This window comes from Schistocerca piceifrons, chromosome 5 (assembly GCF_021461385.2).
Source record: "Schistocerca piceifrons isolate TAMUIC-IGC-003096 chromosome 5, iqSchPice1.1, whole genome shotgun sequence".
NCBI classification, from domain to species: Eukaryota; Metazoa; Arthropoda; class Insecta; order Orthoptera; family Acrididae; genus Schistocerca; species Schistocerca piceifrons.
The window spans coordinates 255,933,242-255,959,308 of NC_060142.1; the positions used below are offsets into that span (position 1 = coordinate 255,933,242).

Genomic DNA, 26,067 nt, shown 5'->3' on the forward strand with positions numbered 1-26,067 from the left:
CATCCCTTGTAGCACAGTAAGATATCAGGAATCATGCGTGATGCCTCCTTTTAATTTAATTCGGACGCCTGAACAGGAAGGGCGTCTGTGCGCTCTCTTCACTGAGCACATTTACTTTGGCGGTGAGAGCATTGGGTAACGCAACAGCAAGAGGTGCTCCACGGGCTGCAACACAGCAGCAGAGAAGATTTTAATGTACGGGTACTGCGACCCACTGCTAGGATTCAATGAGAGGTCATCGGCGCAGACGTACTCTTAAGGCGAAAGGTGGGAAAATGTATTGCACCCACGAACATGATCGTTTTAGCAGCCCAGGTGACATGGTAAGTGGAGGCGTAATGTTGCGTGTGTGTGCTGAGCAGTCACCAGTCAACGTTTTTACTGCACTGTACGTCTCCTCCATGAGCGTACACTCCGCCCTGATCTCATTTTTATGGATGAAAAAGTGCGACCGCATCTAACAGCGCAGGTGAGTAACTCTTGGAACGAGAGGATATTACTCGGCGAATGGACTGGTCTGCCAATTCTCGCTCGACTTGAGTCCCATCGATCAAGTGTTGGATGTGTTGCGAAGACGTACAGCAGCACGTCCAAATGCACCAACGGTCCCAACAGTTGTCAACCCGAGCAGCTGGAGGTACGGAAGGAATGTGGCCAGCATGGGAGTATTACCGTCCGTGGTGATTACTCATCGTACGTTGAATTAATGAGTCATTCCTGTTCGTCTCATTTCGTCTCAACTTCACAGAAGCTCTCCTGGCAGGAGGTAGGGGAAGTAGACGAGGTACTGGTGGAAGTAAAGCTGTGACGACGGGTTGTGAGTCATGCTTGGGGAGCTCAGTCGATAGAGCATTTGCACGCGAAAGGCGAAGGTCCCGACTTCGAGTATGGGTCCGACACACAGTTTTAATCTGTCAGGAAGTTTCATATCAGCGCACACACCGCTCAAGAGTGAAAATTTCATTCTGGAATGCTCAAAATGTCTTCTGTCATTAGGATTCAGACTAGTTATCTCAGGTTAAGTGTCTTCAAAATAGCGAATGTTACGAGGGCTGCTAAGAAAATGGCGTGTTTTGTAAGTAATTGGCAACAGCACAAACAGTACACACATAGATGGAAACATCGCCAGCTATACAAGCCAGATGAATACACACCATGTCGTAAATAAAACCGAAATTACTGCCGCCATGGTAACGGGAACGGCATACCCGGGCGTTCTACCGTAACTGCGGAATGCCACTGAGGGAAAGCGAATAAGGGCTCGGCAAAGGCTCTGTTAGATATTCACCACAGTAGCAAATTTCATTAACTTGTTCAAGAATGTTTTTGGTATAAGATAAGGATAGGCTTAAGGCTTTTCAGTTATCTACATCCGGTTATTTAAATAGATAAACTGAGAGATGAACTCTAAGGGAACCTTTATTACTCAAGCATTCCGTCTGAAATACATGGTAATCAAATGGATCATGAAAAAGATCTTCCGATAGCTGTAATTTTCACAAGTGAAGTGATACTAATGACAGTCAAATGGAAGGAAAGATAGTTCTAAACCATCGACGGAACAGCAAAACCATTGTGAATTCAAGGGGAATGAAAGGTGAATATAAGAATATCAAATAGTTCAAATGCTGCGATTCTCTTATGTTCCGGTTTTCCCACAGTCACTATCAAAATGTGCTGAAACGGTTCAAATGGCACTGAGCGCCATGGGACTTAACTTCTGAGGTCATCAGTCCCCTATAACTTAGAACTACTTAAACCTAACTAGCCTAAGGACATCACACACATAGATCCCCGAGGCAGGATTCGAACCTGCGACTGTAACGGTGCCGCGGTTCCAGACTGTAGCGCCTAACAATCGCTTGGCCACCATGGCCCGCTATAAGAATATCCTTTCATCCAAGACTATCAGGACTGACGCATGTGCAGGACACTTTTATGCAGGCTTTTATTCAACAAATTCGGACCGCAAAGCGTAGTAAATATCACCGATAATACATCTAAAAGAAAGAAAAACCGGTGCACCACGAAGGAATTACTCGAATGGAACGGAAATCGGTAGATGTGATTTATATGCACAGAAAAGCAAATATTTATAATTTCAGAAGAAACCAATGAGTTGGTCAAGAGAAAGAGCTTCACAAATTGGGCAAGCCAAAATCGCGTTAGTCCGCTTTATGCAGACAGTTATTCTTCTTGGCACTAATTGACAGAGTTGTTGTACGTCCTTCTACTGTCAAACTGTGGCGTTAGATCGTCAAAATCCATACATGGTAGAAGGGACCCGCCCATAATGTTCCAAAGATTGCAGATTGAGGAAAGGTAGGGTTTGGCAAGCACGGAGACAACAATAGAAGCTCTCGATGTGTGCGGACAGGCATAACCTGGTTGAAATGTAAGTCCATGATAGCTCGCCACAGGGTAGTAGAAAATCATCGACATACCTCTGTGTTGGAAGGGTGCCGCGGATGACTACCAAAGAGAACCTGGTATGAATTAGCGTGGCATCCCGGACCATCACTCCTGGTTGTCGAACTCTCCAGTGAGGTCTGGGGCTTGACCAGACACGTCTACTCTCGTCATCGGGGCTCAGTGCGAAACGGGACTCGTCACTGATGACTGAAGAATCAGTGAGATTCTAAGCTGACGAAGTGTCGGGAGACGTCCTGGTCAGCGGTGGGATACTAACCTAGCCGTCTCCCACCGTAAGGTCTGACAACCAGGAGTGATGTCTGGGTGCGTTTCTTTCACACAAGATTTCTTTAGTTGTCATCTGCAGCAACATTACAGCACAGTGGTACGTCGACGATATTCCACGCACCGTTTCGTTGCATTTCATGGCAAGCCATCCTGTGCTGACATTTCAGCAAGGTAATGTCTGCCCGCACACAGCAACACTTTCTACTGCTTGTTTTCGTGCTTGGCAACACCTGCTTAGGCCAGCAAGATTGTCGGTTATCTTCCGAAATGAGAACATTTGGAGCTCTACGGGCAGGCCCGTACAACTAGCTCAGATTTTCCTGGTCTACCGCACCCGTTGAACAGAATTTGGCAGAATGTCCCTAAGGGGCAGGCAACGGCTCTATCAATCGATGCCCAGTCGAATAACTGGCTGCATAAGGGTCAGAGATGCTGAGTTTGTGAAGCTCTTTATCTAGAATAAACCATCCAATTTTTCTGAAACTGTAACCAATTGTTTGTCTGTACATGTTCATCACGTCTATCGAATTCCGTCCCATTCTAATAATTCCCTCGTGGTGCGTCGGTTTTTGTTTGTCTTAGAGTATATTTACAAAGAGTTTCTGAGTCTGAAATGTTATATGATAATCTTCCTTGTCTTTGTGATGGACGTTCTCCTTACGGCATAAAATCGTCTGTCGTTTGTACATGAATACTGCTCACAAATAGTGTGCTCTGAGATGCACCGATGTACTGTAGCTCAAAATTGCAGTTTGGCACCTAAGGTATAATTTTTTTTATATCGTGCAGAAAGTGAAGTCTGGAAGCACTCACTACATCGGTATCATGCTCATAAAGTACTGCTATGCAACAGTTATGATAAAGACTCATCTAGAATATCGCGTCAAAGTTCTTGAGGAAAAACGATCTTTTAGCTTACAGAAACTAGAGAGGTATAATTTAAGTATTATTCGAAGCATCATGAGGAAAATACTTATGGAGAGATTACAGAAGTAGGTCGACGTTCTTACCTCATACCAGTCGGGATTCGGGAAAGGTACGACAAGTATAAGTCAGATCAGTACTCTACAAATCATCAAGCAATAGTTTTCACAGTTTAACGTAACTTCTTGGATTTTGATCGTGCTTAGGATATTGATTTATGAAACATCAGATGAAAAATATTGAAACAGGAGCCCTTGACGTGGATTCACAAGTAAGACACAAATGTCTGCTACCTCTTGTCCTAAATTAAACAGACCCTTTTACTAAGAAAATTTCGAGTCATTATTAGTAATAGAAATTTCCACGAACTGCGAATCAATATGGCATCCACGTAAGTGGAAACGCTATAGAGTAAGAAATTAAGTTCACTAATACCAGTAGATTGATGACAAGAGAAGATGGCGGATTATTAGCGCCAAATCAACAGTTCAAGGAGTACGCTCTGACAAATGCAATCTATTTGTGAAGCTAGCCAAATTCAATATCAAACACCCAATATTTGACAGAAACCTTCAAGTATTGGTGTTCTTCAAATATAACTCATCCCTGAAAGAGTTACGTAACCCACCTTTTTAAAGGATTCCTGAAATAATGCTACTGTAGGAGGATCTATGTCTTCTATAGTTAGTAACGTTTGGGAAATACTCACATAGAGACCAACAGAAGAGCGAATTAAGAAGAGAATGTGGAGGCTCCTTTCAAATCCTTCACCTTGTCTCAGGGCAACCGACGACTGATGGGGTCACACAAGCTGGAGGAAACTAGGACGACCTCGGATTACGTGAAGGAGATCTGCGGGCCGGGTACTTAGCAAGACGCAAAAGATACGACTCTAGAAGGCCTTTGGGGCTCTGCGAGGATAGCCTGTATTTAACTACGAATCAGAGTATTCTGTTATCGGCTGTCCACTCGGAACTATTAGGCGGCCTGAGTTGCCGTGCGGTTCTAGGCGCTACACTCTAGAGCCGCGAGACCACTACGGTCACAGGTTCGAATCCTGCCTCGGGCATGGATGTGTGTGATGTCTCTAGGTTAGTTAGGTTTAAGTAGTTCTAAGTTCTAGGGGACTGATGACCTCAGAAGTTGAGTCCCATAGTGCTCAGAGCCATTTTTTTTTTTTTTGGAACTATTTGGGCCTTTCAGTTTTAAGTGATCCACAGTGAACATTCACAATCACTCCACTCACATCTAAACCCTATTCTTTCCCTTTTACTGTCCAGTGTTTCATTCCTCTTTCTGTTCATTGAGTGTATTGCAAATTCTGTACTTTTCCACTTTACTAATTTGGGAGCCTCAAAGAGATGGTTTATTTGATGAAAATCGACTCCTAGCTGAAAAAGGTTTGAATGCTGTTGCTTTTTATAGACCAATAACACGGCGATCCAGAGAAGCAATTTTGCTATTCAATTACCTCATACCACCTCACTTTGCTTCTAATCCTTCGATAAGGCATTTACAAATTTTAAACGTTATGACACGGTAACTTTGTTCTTCTTCTTCTTCAGTTGGCACTACATCCCGGGGTGGGACTTGGCCTCCTCAATAATTTTCTGCCATTCTTCTCTGGACTTCGACCTCAGTTACGGCAACCGACTCGGGCAGCGTCCTCTCCAACCTCGTCGCTCCGTCTCAAACTATGACTTACTCTTGCTCTCCTTCCTCCACGTTCACTGCAGCAGGCTTTCCTTGCGGGATCTGTCTCATCGAGTCGCATTACATGTCCAGCCCATCTCAGTCTACACATCTTTATGAACTTTACCACATCATCCGCCTTATAAAATTCGTTGTTCCTTCGCCTTCCCCAGGTCCAAAATTCCTCCTCAGTATACTTCTTTCACGTGATCTCAGTTTCTTTTCACCCTGCTTTGTAATTATCCATATTTCTGAGCCATAAGTAAGTACTGAGTGTATCAGCGTTTTGCTAAGTCGGCACTTTGTCCCTCGTGATAGATTTAAAATGTCGCAACATTCCAAAGTAGCGACGGTTAGAAGTACTTATGCGAGCGGTAATTTCAGTAAAGATGGTCCCATTTGCTTTTATCTTTAACCCCACATAGGTAAAACATTCCACTCGTTCAAATGTCATTCCATCAAGGGTTATCGTGAGCTGTAAGAGATGGTTAGTGCAATTACACATATACTTCGTATTTTCTTCATTAATTCTCTGGCCTCTTCTCTGCACTCAATTTCAAAGCTGAAAATGTATTTTGTAGATCTCTAAGTGTTTTGCTCATTAAATACAAGTCATCTGCATATCCCAGCAACTGTACAGACTTATAGTGGATTTTACCTCTTGTCTGAATTCCGGTTTCACTTACTTCTTTTTCAAGTGCCAAGATGAAAAGTACCCGCAAGGTACACGGGGGATGCTTTAGGGTGACCTATAATAATTTTTCAGGCACTATAAATTCTCTCATTGCCTCATAAAGTTTGGCCAGGTTTATTGTGTCATACGCATATTTAAAGTCAATGAAAAGATGGTGGACACCAACATTGAATTCATGTGTCTTTTCTCCTATTTGTCGGAGAACCAATATCTAATTTACAGTTGAGTTTTCTGCTCTGAACCCGCATTGATAGTTTTCAATAATGTCTTCTGCTACAGGTGAAAATCCACTAAACAGGGTATTTTATAGTACTTTACTCGTACAATATTTAAAGGCTGTTATCCCTCTGTAGTGGCTGCATTCAAATAGAGCTCCTTTCTTACGCACCAGACGCACTGTCCCTACATTCCATTCTTCTGGAAACTCTTCCTTTTCCCAGATGAGGCACACAGTCTTGTAGATCCTACGATTTAGCTCAACTCTTCCAGCCTTCAATAGTTCAGATGTTCTATTGTCAGTCCCTGATGCTTTATTGTTCTTGAATCTAACAATTTCTTTGTTCATTTCTCCTTGGGAAGGGGTGAAGTACTATGTCATCATCTTCTGGAAGGACTGGGATATCTTCGATAGGGACTCTGAAGCATTCAACAGTTCACTGAAATACTGTACCCAACGCTCCAATACCTCTTGATCATCGGTTAGCAGTGTCCCATTTTACTTTTACTCAGGTTGGTGGCGTCTTAAATGCTTTTCTTTCTCAATTAATTTACTGATAAAATTTTCTAGTATCATTTGTCTTTCCAGTTGTCTCCAGTTCTACCATCTTCTTTCTTTCACGTTCCCTTTTCTTCCACCGGTGCAGTTTCTTGTCTTCTTTCCTTTTATCTTGATAATTTCTTACCGCTAGACAAGTATATAATTACTCAAGCATTTTCCTGTATGCCAGGTTTTTCTCGCTTTCCCTTATTCCACCACCATCTTCAGACACAAGTGGACAGTCAGCACCTCTGATCACAGATGTTGCACTGAGGGCCGATAAAAGGGACAAACGCGCACGAAGCTGGACGCATTTACTGAATTCTAATAAGCTATTGAACGTTATCCGTATTTTTCGCTTGTGAACGTGACCGTATACAATCCACCGGAAGAAGCATATTGACGCTCTCAGTTACATAATTTCTTTGGTGATTCAAAAAAAAAAAAAAAAAACCGCGAGAAAATTGTGACTGACTCCTACGTTATTTAGGAGTTCTTTTGTACTGAAATGTGTTCTATAACGTCTGTCTTTGATCCGCTAAGAGAGGGGACTGTTGTTTCCAGTATTTTTCTGCATTTATAAAAAATTTTGGACCGCCATTATAGCTGTCACGAGTCCAGTAACTAAATCTCAGATAGCTCATTGCAGAAGGCTGGAAAATCCAACATGTTGTGTAAGTGTTTTACAGCTGTGTATTACAGGTTGTGCCGATTCCTCAACTGATGTTCAAATATCCATCATTCCGGTTCCGGTCACTAGTGACACTTAGTTTCATTCCTGGGATGCTGAAATCTACAGTCAGAAGCTGCTGCGTAGGTAGATCATTGTTACTTGGGGCCGCTGTCAGCTAGGAGTATCGATAACCGTTTGCACACATTTTGGCCTATGAACAAGCAGCCTCGTACCAGGCATCCTCTCACACCTTAATACTGATCGGGCTTCCGTTTGTAGCGTAACGAAAGCTGCCACTGGAGCTATGAATCAGCTACCATTAGCTATTATGCCATGGAGCCCCTTTCAGCTAGGTAGAGGCGGTATATATCCGATCAGTGTGTGTGGTCGGGCCAGTGTGGCCGAGCGGTTTTAGGCGCTTCAGTCTGGAGCCGCGCGACCGCTGCAGTGGCAGATTCGAATCCTGCCTCGGGCATGGATGTGTGTGATGTCCTTAGGTTAGTTAGGTTTAAGTAGTTCTAAGTTCTAGTCGACTGATGACCTCAGATGTTAAGTCCCATTGTGCTCAGAGCCATTTGATTTTTAGTGTGAGTGGAAACAACTGGGCAATACCAGGCAGCAGCATTAGTCACAAATCCGTATATGATGTGCAGATCCGTGGAATGGTATAACTGCACTCATTCAGTGTTTAATGATGAGAAGCTATGCATTAGCGAGACTATTAAGTGGACGTCCACATCAACATCGTGAATCCTTGTGCAGACAGTTTTCGTGTTGCTTAAAATATTATTAGCATTGTGTCGAATTGTGTCATAAAAACTGGACAACAATTCAATGAGTCAGTCGAACATATAGATGACGAGCAGCAGCCTTGTTGGAATGTTGCACAAATTCTATGACAGCATATGCCATATGCAGCTGCTACGACCAAAGAGTCTCAAACAGGACATTTTTCACGCTGGTCTATATGGTACAAAATGTTTCTGGGTTACTCTCTCCATCGCAGTCAGAGGCATGAGATGCGCATCAGAGGTGGTATGGGAGAGTCATTAGTGGACAGCCATCGATCCACACTACATTACCGAGAAAATCCTTTGACTACGTTTATTTTATTTATTTATTTATTTTATTTTATTTTTTTTTTTTGAGTCAACAGTCATCTGACTGGTTTGATGCAGCCCAGCACGAATTTTCTCAGAGTAGCGCTTGCAACCTACGTTCTCAATTATCAGCCGCATGTATTCCAAGAGCAGTCTTCCTCTACAGTTTTTGCCCTCTGCAGCCCCCTCTAGTACCATGGAAGTCAGTCCCTAATAACATAATAGATGTCCTCTCATCCTGTCCCTTCTCCTTGTCAGTGATTTCCTCTCCGATTCTGCGCAGCACCTCATTCCTTACCTCACCAGTCCACCTAATTTTCAACATTTTCTTGTAGCAACACAAATAAAATGCTTCCATTCTCTTTTGTTCCGGTTTTCCCACAGCCCATCTTTCACTACCATACAATGCTGTGCTCCAAACGTATATTCCAAGAAATTTCTTCCTCCAGTTTAGGCCTATGTTTGATACTAGTAGGCTTCTCTTGGCCATCATTGCCCTTTTTGCCAGTGCTCGTCTGCTTTTGATGTCCTCCTTGCTCTGTACGTGATTAGGCAATAGTAATACTGCACGAAAAAGTATTCGAAGATGACACACGACACTTCTGTGGTTGTCTCTCGTACGATTTTGTATTCCAGCGAACAAAGTGTTTGAAAATATCTGCTATAATGACTGAAGCTAATCTGCCACAAATCTGTGGATTGGTAAATGATAATAATCACCAAGTGTGCAACCCGTGTTGTACAACAATAAAATTTCTTTCTTCTCGCACCACAGACAGAGACATGCACACACACACACACACACACACACACACACACACACACACAAACATAAATATACATGCATCATCAACGAACATCTATCAAAGCTCAATATCAAAATTTCTAGCGCTTGGCAGTCACAATAATAAACATAATAATCGAGTTTGGTCACTTTTCGTACAGTGGAGTAGAAGTTTGTGGAATCTGTTGTCCTAACAATGGTTTGTGACAGTGGTTTATCCTGTCACCATATTATCAATATCCAAACGTGTTTTCATATTTAAGTCCACTTGTCTCTCCAGAATTACATAAAAAGCTTGACAGTTCCATTAAAAACAATTCGGTATCATAATGCGGCAGGTATGAACGTAAAAATAACTTGCGTACGTCACAAAATTCATCCCAATGATCGCTGCGACTTTCTGGGAACCGCATCTCGAAGTACTCACTGATTACAGATATACGTTTGTATATGATCGTATCAGGTAGGTTCAAGTTATATTTAGTATACCATCGTTTCCAAATAAAATCTAGCATTCTAAAAAGTAATGCCTCTGAATTTTTCATGTAAAGACTCTAAACAGTTTTTTTAATTAAATGACTTTATTAATACTCTACATCTTCAGTCCTCATGCCTAAATATTTATTTCTCAACAGTCAGCCTGGCGATGAACACATTTCTCTCTACGAGACACCAGTTTTTTCATATCGTCACTGCAGAATGTTTGACTTTTTTGATGGAGTCCAACCTCACCTCTGCTTGCACCGCTTCATCACTTTGAAAGTTAAACTCTTGAAGGTGTTGTTTAAGTTCTGAAAGCATGAAAATCGAATGGGTTGAAATCAGGATTGTATGGAGGAAAATGAGTGACAGTGAACCCAAGGCGTCAGACTTTTGCGGATGTAGCTGCGCTCATGTGTGATCTTTTATTCTCATGTTCAAGGAGAGGGAGCTTATGTGTGGACGAAGTCATCAAATTCGTGCCGTCAGGTTTCTGTGCTGTTTCACACTCACTGACATAGTTACGTTACCAATGCCGTGTTACACGCTTCAATTCTGTACCCTCTGACGGCAGAGCGTTACAACATGCGTTAGTGATGCGACAAAGTCGACCGTCTAATAAGCATGACAGGTAACAAGTCAACCGATATTTAGAACAGAATGAAAAACTTGGTGGCATTACGTTTCAGCATACCCTCGTAACTGTTCCCTACTTCGGTAGAAGTGCTTAATCTGCCTCCACGTCTGCCAGCGGACATTGCAACACTATCTCACAAAGACGTCGAAACCCCGGTTAACAGCACCAGGCCTCCGTTTCGTTCTTACACCACCATCTTCTCTACCTCATCACGGTGACTGCAAGGCTAAAATCTCAATTAGTCAGTCTCGTTTGAACCCGACGGCACTGACACACATCTCAGCTTTATCTCTGTCTCATCCTCAGACCTTACAATACCTGCAATTATTTTTAAATAACAAATGTGAACGAGCCCAACATAATCATAACAGACTACATAGCAGATATCGGAAAAAACTATTTATCTATCCAATTTGGAAAGAAACGTTTCCATCAGTACTAAAAATTCAGGCACGAAATCTTATGAATTTTATTGTGCTTAGTTTGAGAGCGACTGCGATTTCTTCGTCAACCAGAAGCAATACTACGAAGACTGCACCAAATCTTGTGACAGAAACGGTGCTAGGAATGACTTCTTGCTCCCGAATTTATATATTTTGGGATTTTGCAAAACCGATAAATAAATAGGATCCATTTTTTTCACAGCAACAGTGTCATTTGAAGGTCATAATAATGGTATTAGTCGACAGAACAGAAGAATAAAATAATGCTAAACAGTGTCAAAACATTACAGACCAGGAAACTTCACGTTTATTTGAAGTTTTAATTCTTTGAGAATATTTTCGAAGTTGTCGATTTCAACTAAAATATTTTACCCCGTTTCCTTCACCAAACGTTAGAAAGACTTTTGCGCAATATTGATTGGAAACAACACAGGGCAAATTTTAGTACTGGGAATCTGTCGTTTATCTAAGTTGGGTTCGTCGTTTAACGTGGGATACAAATCAGTCATTTACTTCTGGAAGCAAACATGCAATTTTATCCTTAGTTTTCCTGGGTCAGAAAAGGGAACCTTCACGTTGTGTCTGTGTTATACTCTGCACATCTATGGCAGAGGGTAAAGATGCCATCAACATTTTTCCTGCGTGTGAGACAGCATCAGAAATGAAACGCCGTCCTGATCTATCCAGTGAAACTACAGAAATAAAAACACGCCTAATGTTAAGGGAGCGCAGATATCCTTCTAAGCGGTATCCACTTCGAAGAACGCCTATCTTTTAATGATTGGCTCAAATGGTTCAAATGGTTCTGAGCACTATGGGACTTAACTTCTGAGGTCATTAGTCCCCTAGAACTTAGAACTACTTAAACCTAACTAACCTAAGGACATCACACACATCCATGCCAGAGGCAGGATTCGAACCTGCGACCGTAACGGTCGCACGGTTCCAGACTGTAGCGCCTAGAACCGCTCGGCCACCCTGGCCGGCTTTTAATGATTGAGACAACTCGCGTTTCATATCCGTGACAACTCTCCCCTATTTCGTGATAATACAAAACGAGCTGCCCTTCTTTGAACTTTTCTCACGTTATCCGTTCATAGCCGGTAAGGATCCTATATGTGCTGCGATACTACAAAAAAGGACGAAAAAGCGTAGTATGTGCAGTCTTCTTAGTATTTCTGTTGCATATTCTAATACTTTAGTCTTTGGTTCATCTCTCCTATGACATTTCCTAAGTGATTTCAGTTCGTGCGTAGTGGTAAAATCAATGTATTTAGTTCAATCTCCCTCTTTTTATTTTTTTCAGATTGGTATGATGTTTCATGCGACACCACGAATTCCTCTCCTGTATCAGTCTTTTCGTCTCAGAGTAGCACCGTACGTCTCAGTTATTTGCTGGATGTGTTCCAATCTTATTCTTCATAAACAGTTTTTATCCTCTATAGTTCTCTCTTCCATCGTGGAAACAGTTCCCTCATGTCTCAACAGATGTCCTATCATGCTGGCCCTTCTTCTTACCGGTTTTGTCCATACACTCCTATGATCGCCGATTCTGCGGATAACCTCCCCACTCCTTACCTTTTCACTCCGCCTAATTCTTCTGTTGCACTATATGTCAGATACTTAGGTTCACTTCCGTTCCGATTTTCCCTCAATTCATGTTTCACTACCATACAATGCTGTTCTCCAAATGTACGTTCTCAAAAATTCCTTCCTTAAAATGAAGCAGACTTCTCTTGGCTAGGAATGCCCTTTTCTCCAGTGCTAGTTTGCTTTTTGTGTGCTCCTTGCTCCGTCCGTCCTCGGTTATTTTATTTCCTAGGTGGCAAAATTCCTTAATTTCGGCTATTTCGAGATTCCTGATTTCGATATCAAGCTTGTCATTTTTCCTACCGCTCATTCTTTTTGTCTTTCTTCGATGTAATCTCAGTCCATACTTTGTACTCATTGGACTGTCCATTCCACTCAACAGATCCTGTAATTCTCTTTCACTTTCACTGAGAGCAGCAAATCATCAGCGAATCTCATCATTGATATCCTTTCAACCTGGATTTCAGTCTCACTCTTGAACCTTTCTTTTATTTCCGTCATGGTTCCTTCAATGTTTAGATTGAATAGTAGGGACGAAAGACTACCTCCCTCTCTTACACCCTTTTACTCCGAGCACTTCGCTCATGGTCTTCCACTCTCATTATTCCCTGTTGGCGCTTGTACATATTGTATATTACTCGTTTTGCCCTACATCTTACCCCTATTAGCCTCAGAATTTCGAACATTTTGCACATTTCGACATTCAGGAACGCTTATTCCCGGTCGACAAATTCTATGAACGTGGATGATGTTTTTTAAGTCTTGCTTCCACTATCAATTGCAACGTCAGAACTGCCTCTCTAGTGCTTTCACCTTTATTAAAGCTGAACTGATCGTCATCTAGTAATTCCGAAATTTCTTTTCCCATTCTTAAATCTACGACCATTAAATCTGTGTTATTTAACATATAACCGAAATTTTATGAAATTTATTAGTATTCGTGAGAAGGCCTTCACACTATTTCTTCTTTGGGGCCAACCGTGCAGATGTCGAAATTATTCTGCAATTCGTTCACATAGACCAGACAAACTGATAGGGCGACTGAGATTGTCTGTTAAATTCTTTAAATAATTACGAACAGCAGAAGGCCTATAACGTTACATTTGAGAACCTCAGATACCATTTCTGTTTGAGTAGATGACGTCCCATGATACTACTCACTGTGATAGTTTTAACAGGAAGTCACGAATCCAGTCGGACAACTATGATGATGTCACACTGAATAGAAGCCATCTGTGATGAAAATTGTCAGTCGCCCTTTGGAAATCTGGAAATAATCTTCTTGAGATCACTTGTCGTTAGCACTCATTATTTGTTGAGAATAAACAGCCAATTGTCTTTCACAATAGCGACATTTTCTGAATCGGTGCTGGTTATGAGTCAACAGAGTCATTTCGTGCATTGCGAAAGAAAAATAAACAAATAAACATCCGGAGAAGTGCGAGTAGGACTCACGTACCGAGGGTTTGGTACAAACTTTATTATTTATACAGACATTTCATTGATACCAGGAATTGAGAATCTAGACATTTCTGGCTTTTTATCGATATCGATGCAGGGAAGATATACACCTACACATTCCTGAGAAAAGGGGATCTTAACAGGATAGGCAGGCATTCGGATAACAAATGAGAAAGAAGTGATATGATTTAATTAAAAATGACCAATTATGGACTTTTTTCCTTTGCATGTAGAGTGAGACCTTGCTTCCTTGCAGATACTCTATAGTTTGGATGAGCTAGTTTGTGAGCACGAAAATTTGTGACATAAATAGCAATACCTTTTGATTCCATTGAGTTTGAAGCTTACGTTAATTACACCGCCAAGGACTGCAGACCTTAGAATACGTCACAAATTTCAAATTTATACGTCTACCTGTTGCTAATAAAAAGAGGTCTTAAAAGATGGATGAATAGACAGACAGTTATTTAATAAACAACCCAAAAGAATTTTTTTCGTGTGTTATAATTCCGTTTTAATAATTTTCGGGTTTTTTTCTTTAGTTGTAATGTGAAATTTTGATTCTTGTCAAATTTCATATTTCTAGGTCACATGAAATACCGTATAGGTTTTGATGAGTTAGTTAGCGAGTATCGAAATATGTGACATAAGTGGCCTTATCTTTTTGACCTTGTTAACCCAATAGCTTAAACTCATTCACCGTCAGAGACCTTACAGATTAAAATATGATATAAATTTAACCTTGATATTTTTAACCATTCTTTCCTTGAGAAAAGTGTGACAGACAGGCACCCAGAGGGTAGATGCAACAAAGTGATGCTATAAGGATTTCTCTTCTACCGACTGAGGTGTGGAACACTAATAACTGGAACAACACAGACTGAGAATTCGCCTAGAAAAAACGGAAGTTACTTTGTAACTCACAAAATTTAATAAGAAAGCTTTGGTCAACGATGATACCTGAACCTTGATGTGTTTTCGGTATTTGTGTGAGGCGGTGGAGAGTGTTTGAGGAGACTAGGTCGTGGCTTGTAATCAATGTGGAACACCGCCAGTGGTGGTGGAGGTGGTAACCGGCCGTGGCCCGCTGTGAACCAGTGGGGCTGAGGTGTCGGTTGATCGACCCCCGCTCCCTCCTACGGCAACCACAGAGCGATACGCCGCCACTCCAGGCTACGCCAGGCCGGCATATAAGCCGCGCCAGCCGTCACTGCGGCACAGTCGACAACAGGTAGCTCACAGCGCCGACACCACCAGCATGAAGTGTCACGTAGCTCTGCTCCTCTGCGCCTCATTGGCGTTCGTCGCGGCCGCCGAGGTAAGCATCACCTCTCGTCGCCAAGGGCCACTCCGCGTTTCTAGTGCAAAGTCTTCAATTAGACACAATCTTCCATAAGCACCCACAATTCTTGATACACAGTTGCCCACAATGCTTTCAGGTAGCAAACCTACTTCAGGCGCACCACTAAGGAACTGCTGTAGGACCTTTGTTTTCTAGTAAGTTTATAAGTAGCCTGGTGGCTATGGCCCCATGCTGACATTCTCCTACAATGATGTTCTGTTCGTGGGTCCCCAAATATTTGAGATATCTCATTTTACACTTCTTAGACTGCTGTAGTTTCAATAGGGAATATATGACTTCAAGTTTGTAAGCATTCCTAACTTCAGCTGTCTTCTTAATAACCTACCAGATTGTTATTATTAAAGTTCAGCTACTCACAGAGGCCCAGTGTCGGCTGTGATAATCATACGGCACCGACACTTGTACATATCCTATTGCTTTAAAGTGGAACCCATTTACACTGGAAAAAGAATTAGTTCCAATTTTGGCCACCAGGTGCAAATTTGGCGCTGTGAATGCAAGAAGTATATAAATGTTACCATATGTAATGGATTAGGAACAGGACGTGGGCAGACAATGTTAAACCAATGAGGTAGGAATAATGTTGATTTACACAAATTGTTCAGTGTGTGCGCCGGAAACGTCGGCGAGATATTTTACAGGGCTAGAGTTGCACCTTGTGGGCAAATTCGAAACTATTTTTTTTTCAGCATAAATAGGTTCCACATTAATGCACTAGCATAATTACCACATCTCGTTGCCATACAATAATTACAGCTCACACAGAACGGTGAGTAGTTTCACTTTAATCATAACCACACAGCAGTTGAATATGTCGTACGACAACTTATTTTTATTCAGTCAGTGAAACTGGGAGCATCGTTTCCATCATGGTACCCAAAATTGCTTCCATATTCAGGTAGATTTCTATGTTGACCTGAGTTTTACACCTTCATTAAAGACTTGTCCTTTGATTTTTCTTCGATTTTTGCTTCCATGTTTCCAACTGTGGTTCTGTCACATTCACTGATAGGCATTCTGATTTGAGAACGCGCAGTAGCACGTAGTTTGTGAGATTCCTGTGAACGCACTTGTTTTGCTGTTCTATTATGCATACTTGCCCTTCCGCCGTAAGGAGTAGTTACCGACAATAGTGACGTAAGCTAAGACATAATTTGTTGCTATGGTATTCAGTGCGAAGACTGATGTAGCTGTTCTCGTCTTCTCTCCTGCAGACGCCTCTACGTTTAAAATATGTGCTACTCCATGTTTCAACCTACAGATCAAGGGATTTGTTTTTTTTAATGACAACGACCAGTTCAGTAGTCCTCATCCGAAATTCCTGGTGGGGAACTATTTTACCTCCACAATATTTTATCAAAGGGGCTACCATCATCAATAAACGTAGGATTAAAACGACATGTACTCGGAAAATATAATAGCTGTAAACTCCCGTCCTTTTCAGCCAATCACAGTACCAACACACCAACTCCTTGTTGGCATATGTAAGATTGCAGCATAAGTCATTCAGACTGTTGCTCCTGCAACTACATGGAAACGTTGCTGTACTACTTCCGGAACCCTATGCTAGTCTGGCCTCTCTACGGATATGTATGTGTTGTGGTTGCACGAACCGTACGGTGGCTGAATCGTAGAGGAGCACAAACACGACTGTCCACTCCACTCCCCCGCCTCCCGCCCCCTTTAATGGTTAGGTGCGTGGTACGTAAGGGGTGGCATTGTTATCATGAAGCTCACTTTTACCTTAAGAATGGCAACGAATGTCTAATTTATGGATACTACCAAACACTTATGAAATGTATTGAAATCCCGTCGCCACTACTGACAGCTAAATATTCACTATAAACGTCAACCAAGGGACCTGTGCTTAACCTTCTTACTTTTATAGTCTTCAACAATGGCAGTATGTGAAATGAATGCATTCGTTGGGATGAGGGTGGTTGTGGAAATGAGAGAAAACTCTTTAAAAACGTGACGTACGACGTGAAATAGTAATCATGAATTTATGATACGTCCTTGTATACACATGACTATGCGTCTAAAACTATGTTTTGGATTCAGAATTTTTCTTCTGGCTTGTACAACGTGCAGAGATCAGCGAGTGTCAGTAGGGCCACATAACCTGTAATTGTTACTCGACTAACATTTTCAATTACAGTAAGCACGTTAGGTCGTAGTAGCAATAGGTAACTTCGATTTTATCCATACATCCAATAGGCAAATCACAACTCAAGGCGACAATGACAAATATGTTTGTCGTCGAGAAAAATAAATTCATTTAAAAAAATCGGCTTGTACGACAGACAGAGATAACGGACTACCGCACTGGCCACGGTTATTATTTAGGGCTATGCTGTATACATATTATACAGTTAATAAATACTTTCAAACAAATAAAATGTATTTGTGATAAGACAAAATGAAGAGGGAGTCTCTAATTCGTTATTAATATGTTACATTTGTGAAATAGAGGTCTGCAGCTGCGCATCCATGATGCCTTTTTGCCTATGGTAGTTGAAAATCTCTTTTATGTTAAAATTTTCCACAAACAGTGAACTTTAGCGCAATATTGTTGCACAATGTCAGAAACTGGTTAAAAAAACTTTCTGACCACATCGCATTCGTTTCTGCCGATCAGAGTGTGTTGAGTAAAAGGGATGTTGACTTAAAAAATAATGTATACGATCACAAAAGTAAGTAAAATATGGTTGCTTGGGAGAGAAACGGGAGAAACAAATAGCGCTACAGGGAGGATTAATTATATCTCTACGCGAAGAAGTGATTACCGGCTAGCAGAAGTAGACTGGCTGCAAAGATACGTTGTATGCAAACCAGGTAACCGTACTTGGCTTTGGAAAACAATAAGTCAGTGTGGGTCAGCGGTACCCATACACACACACACACACACACACACACACACACACACACACACACACACAGGCGTACATGCGATGTGGGTCGGGAGTGAGAGCGGTCCAGTCGGCTGTTGCTCACCATTACCGCAGGTCGCGGTTTCACCGACACGCCAGAATAGCTGCATCTGCAACTGAATAGCAGCATACCACGCGATAGTAACCCATTTATTAGTCCCATACCACGCGATAGTATTACATTTATTGGTCCCATCCGCTACTGAATAACTAGGATCCTGAACAAATGTGAGGTCAACATCAGTTTGTCGTTCAAAAGTAACTCATTAATCCATCATACCCAATTAGCAAATAACGTAAACCCAATTAAGGCTTCAGTGTATAAATTTCAGCATAGTTGTCACAACTTGTATATTAGACACAGGGAAGCGTATTAGATCGTATGGAGGCCTTCCACGAAATGATTACAGTAAGTGAACTGTAGGAATCCTTCTGCACCAGGGAGAACACAAAACGACAAACATGAATACCTGACTGACCATTTCGAATGCACAATCAAAAGGCATAAAGTAAAGGATTACGGAAAGCTCAGACGTACACAGAAACAAAAAACGACAGTCAGCGGTCATTCTGAACGAAACGATTGACAACGAACACACAAAAGTAATAAGGACCCTAGCGAAACTTGCCTCTTCTCTCGAACCACATCATATGCAACAGATTCCACTTAGTTTTATTTACTGTACATCCTCTTTTTGTAGAAAATGTTATTTTTGCAAACATATCAAATTACAAACCGAGGAAGTTTATCCAATATCATTCAGAATTCAAATTCTGTGATACGCTTTAGAGTTTTCAATTAAGTGGATGACATATTTGAGAAACAGACTATACTTATTACACTTTAACGTAAGAAACTGTAAGAAATTAATATCTTCATAAATAGAAAAACTATGTAATACCTCTCTTAACGAGGAAACGCTAGGTGCGTGTAACATTTGTAGTGATGTCTGTAAACTCTGAATGTGTTAAGTCCGAATGCAGCGCCCTCGAGAAAGGTAAGCAAAAAATATTAAGGGAATATTTCGTCTTATGAATCCACCAAAAGAATTCTGAACAAAAAGCGATAAATTTAAAACCTACACACTTCTACATCAATGATTTTCCACGAACAATGTAACTAGAACTAAACCTGCGAACCAGCAGCTGTTGAAGGAGCAAAGCCTCCAAATTACGTCGTAAATAATAATATAAGAGGAACTTAAAATTTAGTAACTCTTTGCGATGGGTCTATATTTCTATTTCAAACAGAGTCACAGTAAGTGCCTGCACAACATGTGTATATGTAAAGTAACGGAGTGCTAGTTTGAAATACAAGTGACAGTATCAACGATCAATTTCCGCTGTCGTTTTTTAAGTTTCCTCTACTTCTTCATCTTCTGGTGCTGTACCCGAGTTAGGTGACAAAGTTTTGGGATGTGGTCGTTAACGACATTTTCACCTTTTGTGCATATAAAATTAATCGTGTAATTTATGTACACACTTAGCAAACATTTATTGCGTACACACATACCAATGCTAATTTTAGTATATATGCCTTCAACAACTCATTAAGGAAGACTTCAGAAATGTACTACGTGAGGTGGATCATTGGCAAGGTGCTAGAGACATTTTCGGGAAGAAGGTGGCTTCAGTTCCCCGACAGGCTCCCGAGTTGCAGTTTAAAGCGATTGCCAGGATGGTAATTTGAAGGGTACGGGCAATATCGACAGTTTCTTTCGGATATACGAATTACTGTGCCTGCAATGAGTCCTCTGGTTACAGCGAGTGGTGTGCTGTGTTGCAGGAGAAGTACGCGGCCACGTTTGACAGCCTAGACCTGAAGGAGGTACTGTCGGATGAAACTCGAGTCCAGGATGCGATGCGCTGCCTGCTGGAAGAAGGAGATGCAGCGTGCAGACCCGCCGCGAAGGCGCTCAAAAGTGAGACCAATCGTAGTCTACAGTCTGCTACCCAGTAGTATGGTATAGCCCACACCACAGGCTCACACACTTAAAATGAGGCCCATGCCGTGGATGCAGTGAGTCTGTATTCAGTAATCACGTAGCTGCAGATTGCAGTAACGGGACCCCAATGGAGCAATGACTATTGGAACATGATTGTTCCCCGAATTTAAATAAGTTTGCTTAGAAAGAAATATATGGATTGGGATAAAGGTATAAGTCAGTCTGAAATTCCTGTCTACTGTGGTTGACACTGCAAGAACTATGTTGTGCACAGTGAACAACCTCCGAGACCATACTCCAATTCCATACAGGAAATTAATTCTTCTCCCAGAATACATAGTACTTATTGGTCCCCAGTGTAAAATTAGAGAAATCCCGGTTTACTGCGGTACAACTTTTCCAAGGCACGCACATTTGATTACCTGTGCAGCTTATCTCCTTACCCTGTAACGCAACGCCAGGGCACCTATATATCTTCTTCCTTAGTGAATAATCTAATATTATTTGTGTTACGTGGTTAGCAAGAAGAGAAAGCGGAATTATCTTGTTAGCGGGAGTGGCGATAAAAACCGGCACAATCAATGACTGTTGGTCCGTCACTAACAGAGTGATTTGTGGCCATGGAAAGAAATAAACGTATGTTAACACCAGTATTTGCGTTGGTTAAGAATGCTTCTTTTAAAAAGATCGAACTCCTTAAAACGAATGTTCAGTAAACACTGGTTCCATTATGCCGATCAATAGCAAGGCCGTATTAGCAACATCCAAATTCATTTGGTGTTACTCGTTAAATTCCAGGAAAATCATTTAAAACAATGTTAGGACAGAGAATATTATTAATACGGAACAAAAGTAATACAGCTTTGGAGCATATTAACCTAAGTTGTACAAGGATTATCAATATCACCTTCTGCTTTCTGTACAGACAGGAGAGAGGCCAAGAAATAACTTGTACAAGAAACTGAACTAATTGCAGCAAATGCTTTATAGCAAAAGCTCAACGAAAAGTTGACATAGGTGTTACAATTTTATACATCACCTCATATCTTGGGTGACTGTGGATTCTCTTTCATATAATAATGTTCTATTGCACTCCACAGGATGCACACAGATATACCCACTGCAGAAATCACTGTGGTCACACTATACCCCTTTATCACCAGTGGACTAGTAAAAACATAACAATTTGGTCGATTAAAATGGTACATTGTTTATCAATCACAAGCGTTAATTCTTCCCTACGACATGTGTTGAAGTGCTCTGTAGTCCTCAATTATAGAGGGCGGTCAGAAACAGTCTGAAAAGCTAGTAAAAGTGTTCCAGGGTAGCTTGTGCTGAGAAACAACTTTTAAGAATGAAAGTCCAAACATTGCGCCGTTCCTGACTGAGTTAGCATTTAAATTAGTCAATCAGGGCGTTGCGCGAGCCAGAGAAGGCGTCGCCAAACGCGTTCCTCGTTTGGTTTCCTAAAACCGAACAAGACAGCGATACAAAAGTTGAACATGGGACGGTAGCAAGGATCTAACTCGAGGCAAAGCCTGCCCCATCATCTACGCCTGATTAGCTAACTACAATGGTAATTAACTCCGGAACAGCGCAACTTATCGTGTTATCAGCTGAACAATTATTTATTAGCATAACTTAATCTGCAACACCCTTACAAGCTTTTCAGTTTATTCCTCACCACCCTGTGTACCATCAACAAAGCTGTCTGGGAACAAAAATCAGTTCAAAATACTACGCACACCATCTCTAAATGAAAGAAAGAATATTAATTGGTTCACCAAAGCATAACACATGACACTAAAACACTACTCATGGTGTTAACTCACCTTCCATCCTATTACATCTTCAAGCTCGTCTAATGACTGTAGTGATGTAGCAATCCATTCAGCTAGTGAGAGGCCTAGGTATCGTCCAGTTGTTCATTGTTATTACCGTTCAAAATTGCGTTTAATTCCACACCCTACTGAGCCAAAATTTTGTGACCAGCTGATTAGCAGCCTTTTGGTGCACTTATAGTACGTAATAAGTAAGTGTGCGCGGCAAGAATTTTAAAAGTCCTTGTTGGGTCTGTGAAGGTTTATGACACCAAATATCTACGCACTGGCCACGAGTTTTCTGTAAATCACGGGCCGGAGATATGTAGGGGTGAAGTTGGCGCCCTGAAGCGTCACAGATGCGTTCCATTTGTGTCTTTTCATATATATTTGGTGACCAAAATACCAATGTCGTGCTCCTAAAACTGCTGTAGGATGATTCTGGTCTTGTGACGCGGGCAGTTATACTGCTGGAAGATGCCTTCACCATCGGGAAAGACATCAAACGTAATAGGCTACAGGCGGTCTGCAATAATGTTATTGTGGTCCACAGCTGTGATGGTGCCTTCGATTGTTACCACAGATCCTATGGAAGCCCAAGTAAAAGTCATCCATAGCGCGATAGGCGGTAACCTCGGTGAGATGCACGTTCGGTTTCAGGACGCTATATCCGGGCATGACCACCGACCTGGAGTAACAAGAAATGTGACTCAGCATACCAGGCAACACGCTTCCACTTGATCCACGGCCCAATACCGATAACGGCGTGTCAATTGCAGTCACAGTTGGCGAAGTCGCTGTTTCACAGTGAAAACACATTTCTATTAGCGTAATAACTTGTTTCGTATTGAATTACATTGTCCTGCGGAGGTGGACGCTCACTGGTGGGCTCCGAAACACCTGTGCCCGGAGAACGGGAAATCTCCGAGCTCCACGTTATGTGATGAAACGTGGACGTCCATCAGCTTGTGGTGTACCCGTAGTTTCACAACCTTCAAACAGTTTCCGTACCGGTTCACGGCATAATTACGTGAAAAGCCGACCACATTCGCCGTTTGATAGATGCTCTTTCCGCGGCGTTGAACCATAACAATCTGCCCTTCGTTAGAGTGGCTTATATCAGTGGACTTCTCCATGGCGTAGGCTACGCCGCGAACTTACTCTCGCAGTGCTTCCAGCAAGAGATATTACGTCGCCCTAACTTTTCGTACTCAGTTAATCACAAGTAAATGCCTAATTACCACTATCATTCTCCGCTAATTGATCTGTTCCTTTCCTAGCCTCAAATCTTGTAAGGTCAGCAGTGGAAGATGGCATTCCGTCTACCCTGTACGACTCGCCTTATGACAGTTCGCTAAGGACAGATGTACGAGGGTGGGATGACTGCCTAATTAATGTCAGACCCACATTTCCTGGCCCTTCTTCAGCCAATCGATGCTTGTGTTTTGACATCAGTCAACTTATTCTAAAGGCACTTGAAGTCCTAATATTTCCTCAAATCTATTAGCGTAATAGCTTGTTTCGTATTGAATTTCATTGTCTATGTGCGTGAATTATCCGATTTTACACATGTATTCAATGTTTAGAACTATTTTACTAAAATCATTTTATTGGAAATCTTGTTATTACTTTTCAACATAAAATTGATGCACTAGTTCCCACCCAATAGGCTTCTATATCTAATAATCTACTGCCACACTCACCATAGAATTTTGCATTCGTAAGCGGCGGCTTATTATTCTTGGTGTTTATATGTTTATGGTGCAGGAGTTTCAGGATGAGACAGATGTAATGTCTTCCCATATTTCATTAAAAACCTCAGCAGTACACGAACGAAAAGATTAGTACCAAATCCCACTGCCTCTGATTTCTATGTGCTTACCGAACAGTTTTGATACTGAAACTCCTTGGCAGAATGAAACTGCGATACCGGGACTCCAGACTCCGACCTTTGCCTTTCGAAGGCAATTGATCTACCTAATGAGCTATCCAAGAACGTCTAAAGTGTTATACCGACCAAGCTATCGAAGCGTGACCCATGCCTCGCCCTCACAGCTTCAGTTTCGCGAGAATCTCATCTCCTGTCCCTATACACATTTTTAATCTCCCAGGACGTTGAGAATTGTCGAAGAAGGACCCCTCCTTTTGCCACTAAGGTATAAGGTTATTCAGCCACCTGTTTGGAAAGGTTTTCGTAACTAGCATTCCGTCGTGAAGAGTAAGTGTCATGTCCTAAGCGTATCTACTCAAGGTTGCTGACTGATACGTGTGTAAACAGCTGACGCCACTTCTTGAGTTTCTGACGACTTTGAGAAGTGAGGGAGAGGGAAAAGCTATGAAAATTTCAAATCGAATGAAAACATGCTAAATCTCGAACCTAAATTTTAGTGATAGTTTTCTCTGTAGAGTGTCTTATTTGGTCAATAATTATAAGATTCATTTCTTTCGAGTCTATTCGTAAACGTCTCTGTATACCAAAAAATGTAAACAGCTTCGAAATGTTAACGCTTGTGAACTTGTACCAATACTTTTTTGGAACAAGGATGATTTCTGGTGAAAAATCGTCTTCTCTGCATGTCTTTACAACAAGTGTTCTTTTATCTTTATCCACAAGCTGTATGATTGTGAGGTAGTTATCTGTAAGCCTAAACTGGAAAAGCTATTACTGTCGTCGATATCGCTACGTACAGAATTTGTAGGAGTTACATATGCTGCAGAACTGCACATATTTGCCGTGATATAGTTTATGATAAATTTTCTGTATATGTTATTACCTAGTACATCTTATTATTCTGAATGTAATCCTGTTGTTGTCAAATATTTATACGTCCTCGTAACAAAGTTAACATGTAAACCAATGTTCCATTACGTTCGTGACTTAATGTTTCCCCATATGAAGTCGTAGTAGCGTGGTTGGCACCTAAGTTTTTCTTTAATGGCGTAGTTTCTTCTGCAGTATAGTCAATTAGCCAAATGGCTATGTTTTAAAACGTCTGAGACCCGTCATTCATCTTTTGTCGTTGGCTACAGCCTTGATACTGCAGACCTGATGTCAAACGACAAGTTTTGAATCTGGGAATGTGATTGTGGCAGAACTGTTGAGATGTCGCGATAGTATTTCCAGAAAAATCAAGGAGTAGTTGTGTTTTGGCCGAGCGTTTGTAGGCGCTACAGTCTGGAACCGCGCCACCGCTACGGTCGCAGGTTCGAATCCTGCCTCGGGCATGGATGTGTGTGATGTCCTTAGGTTATTTAGGTTTAAGTAGTTCTGAGTTCTTGGGGACAGATGACCTCAGAAGTTAAGTCCCATAGTGCTCAGAGTTATTTGAACAAACCATTTTAGTTGTGTTTGACGCCTGAGGACACTAACGACTATGTCAACAATTACGCACTGCTCACCCCAATCTACACATTCTAAACAGCCTTGATACTGCAGACCTGACGTCAAACGACAAGTTTTGATTCTGGGAATGTGATTATGTGGCAGAACGGTTGAGACGACGCAATAGTATTTCCAGAAAAATTAAGGAGTAGTTGTGTTTTGACGCCTGAGGACCCTAGCGACTATGTCAACAATTTACGCACTGCTCACCCCAATCTACAAATTCAAAACCGGCCTCCATCCCGAAGCACAACAAAATTCGATGATTTTAACAGTATTTTCTTTTGCAGAGGTGCTGCCCGAAATAGTGCGTACAGACTGCGCCAAGTGCACTGAGACACAGCTCAAGAAGATCGGAGGTTTCTTCGGAGAGATTTCGCACCGCCACCCAGACCTCATGAAGAAGTTGCTGGACAAGTACGACCCATCTGGAGAATACAGGAAGAAGTACGCCAAGTCCTGGGCTGAGCACGGCATCCACCTCTAATCACCATCATCCCTTGTAACTCTTATATTCAATAAATCTATAATTTATCCTATAATGTAAAAAATCATTTCGATCTACCCACAAACACGGAAATACATGCAGCTGCTAAACTCGTTTGTTCTGTGAACACAGAAACGATCTGCTTTCACCTCAGTGATGAAGCAACATTTCATTTTAATATCAGCGCCAATTGCACTTTTGGGT

The 26,067-nt window shown here is 41.6% G+C and overlaps 1 protein-coding gene across 1 annotated transcript in view; it reads left to right on the forward strand.

Moving 5' to 3' along the window:
• LOC124798926 overlaps positions 1–25,863 on the forward strand; it is a 42,796-nt gene extending 16,933 nt beyond the window's left edge. Inside the window, exons 3-5 of the mRNA XM_047262459.1 lie at positions 15,034–15,253; positions 20,015–20,150; positions 25,667–25,863. Of these exons, the coding sequence (XP_047118415.1) occupies positions 15,034–15,253; positions 20,015–20,150; positions 25,667–25,863 (553 nt within the window). The remainder of the gene's footprint in view (positions 1–15,033; positions 15,254–20,014; positions 20,151–25,666) is intronic.
• The last annotated feature ends 204 nt before the right edge of the window (positions 25,864–26,067 follow it).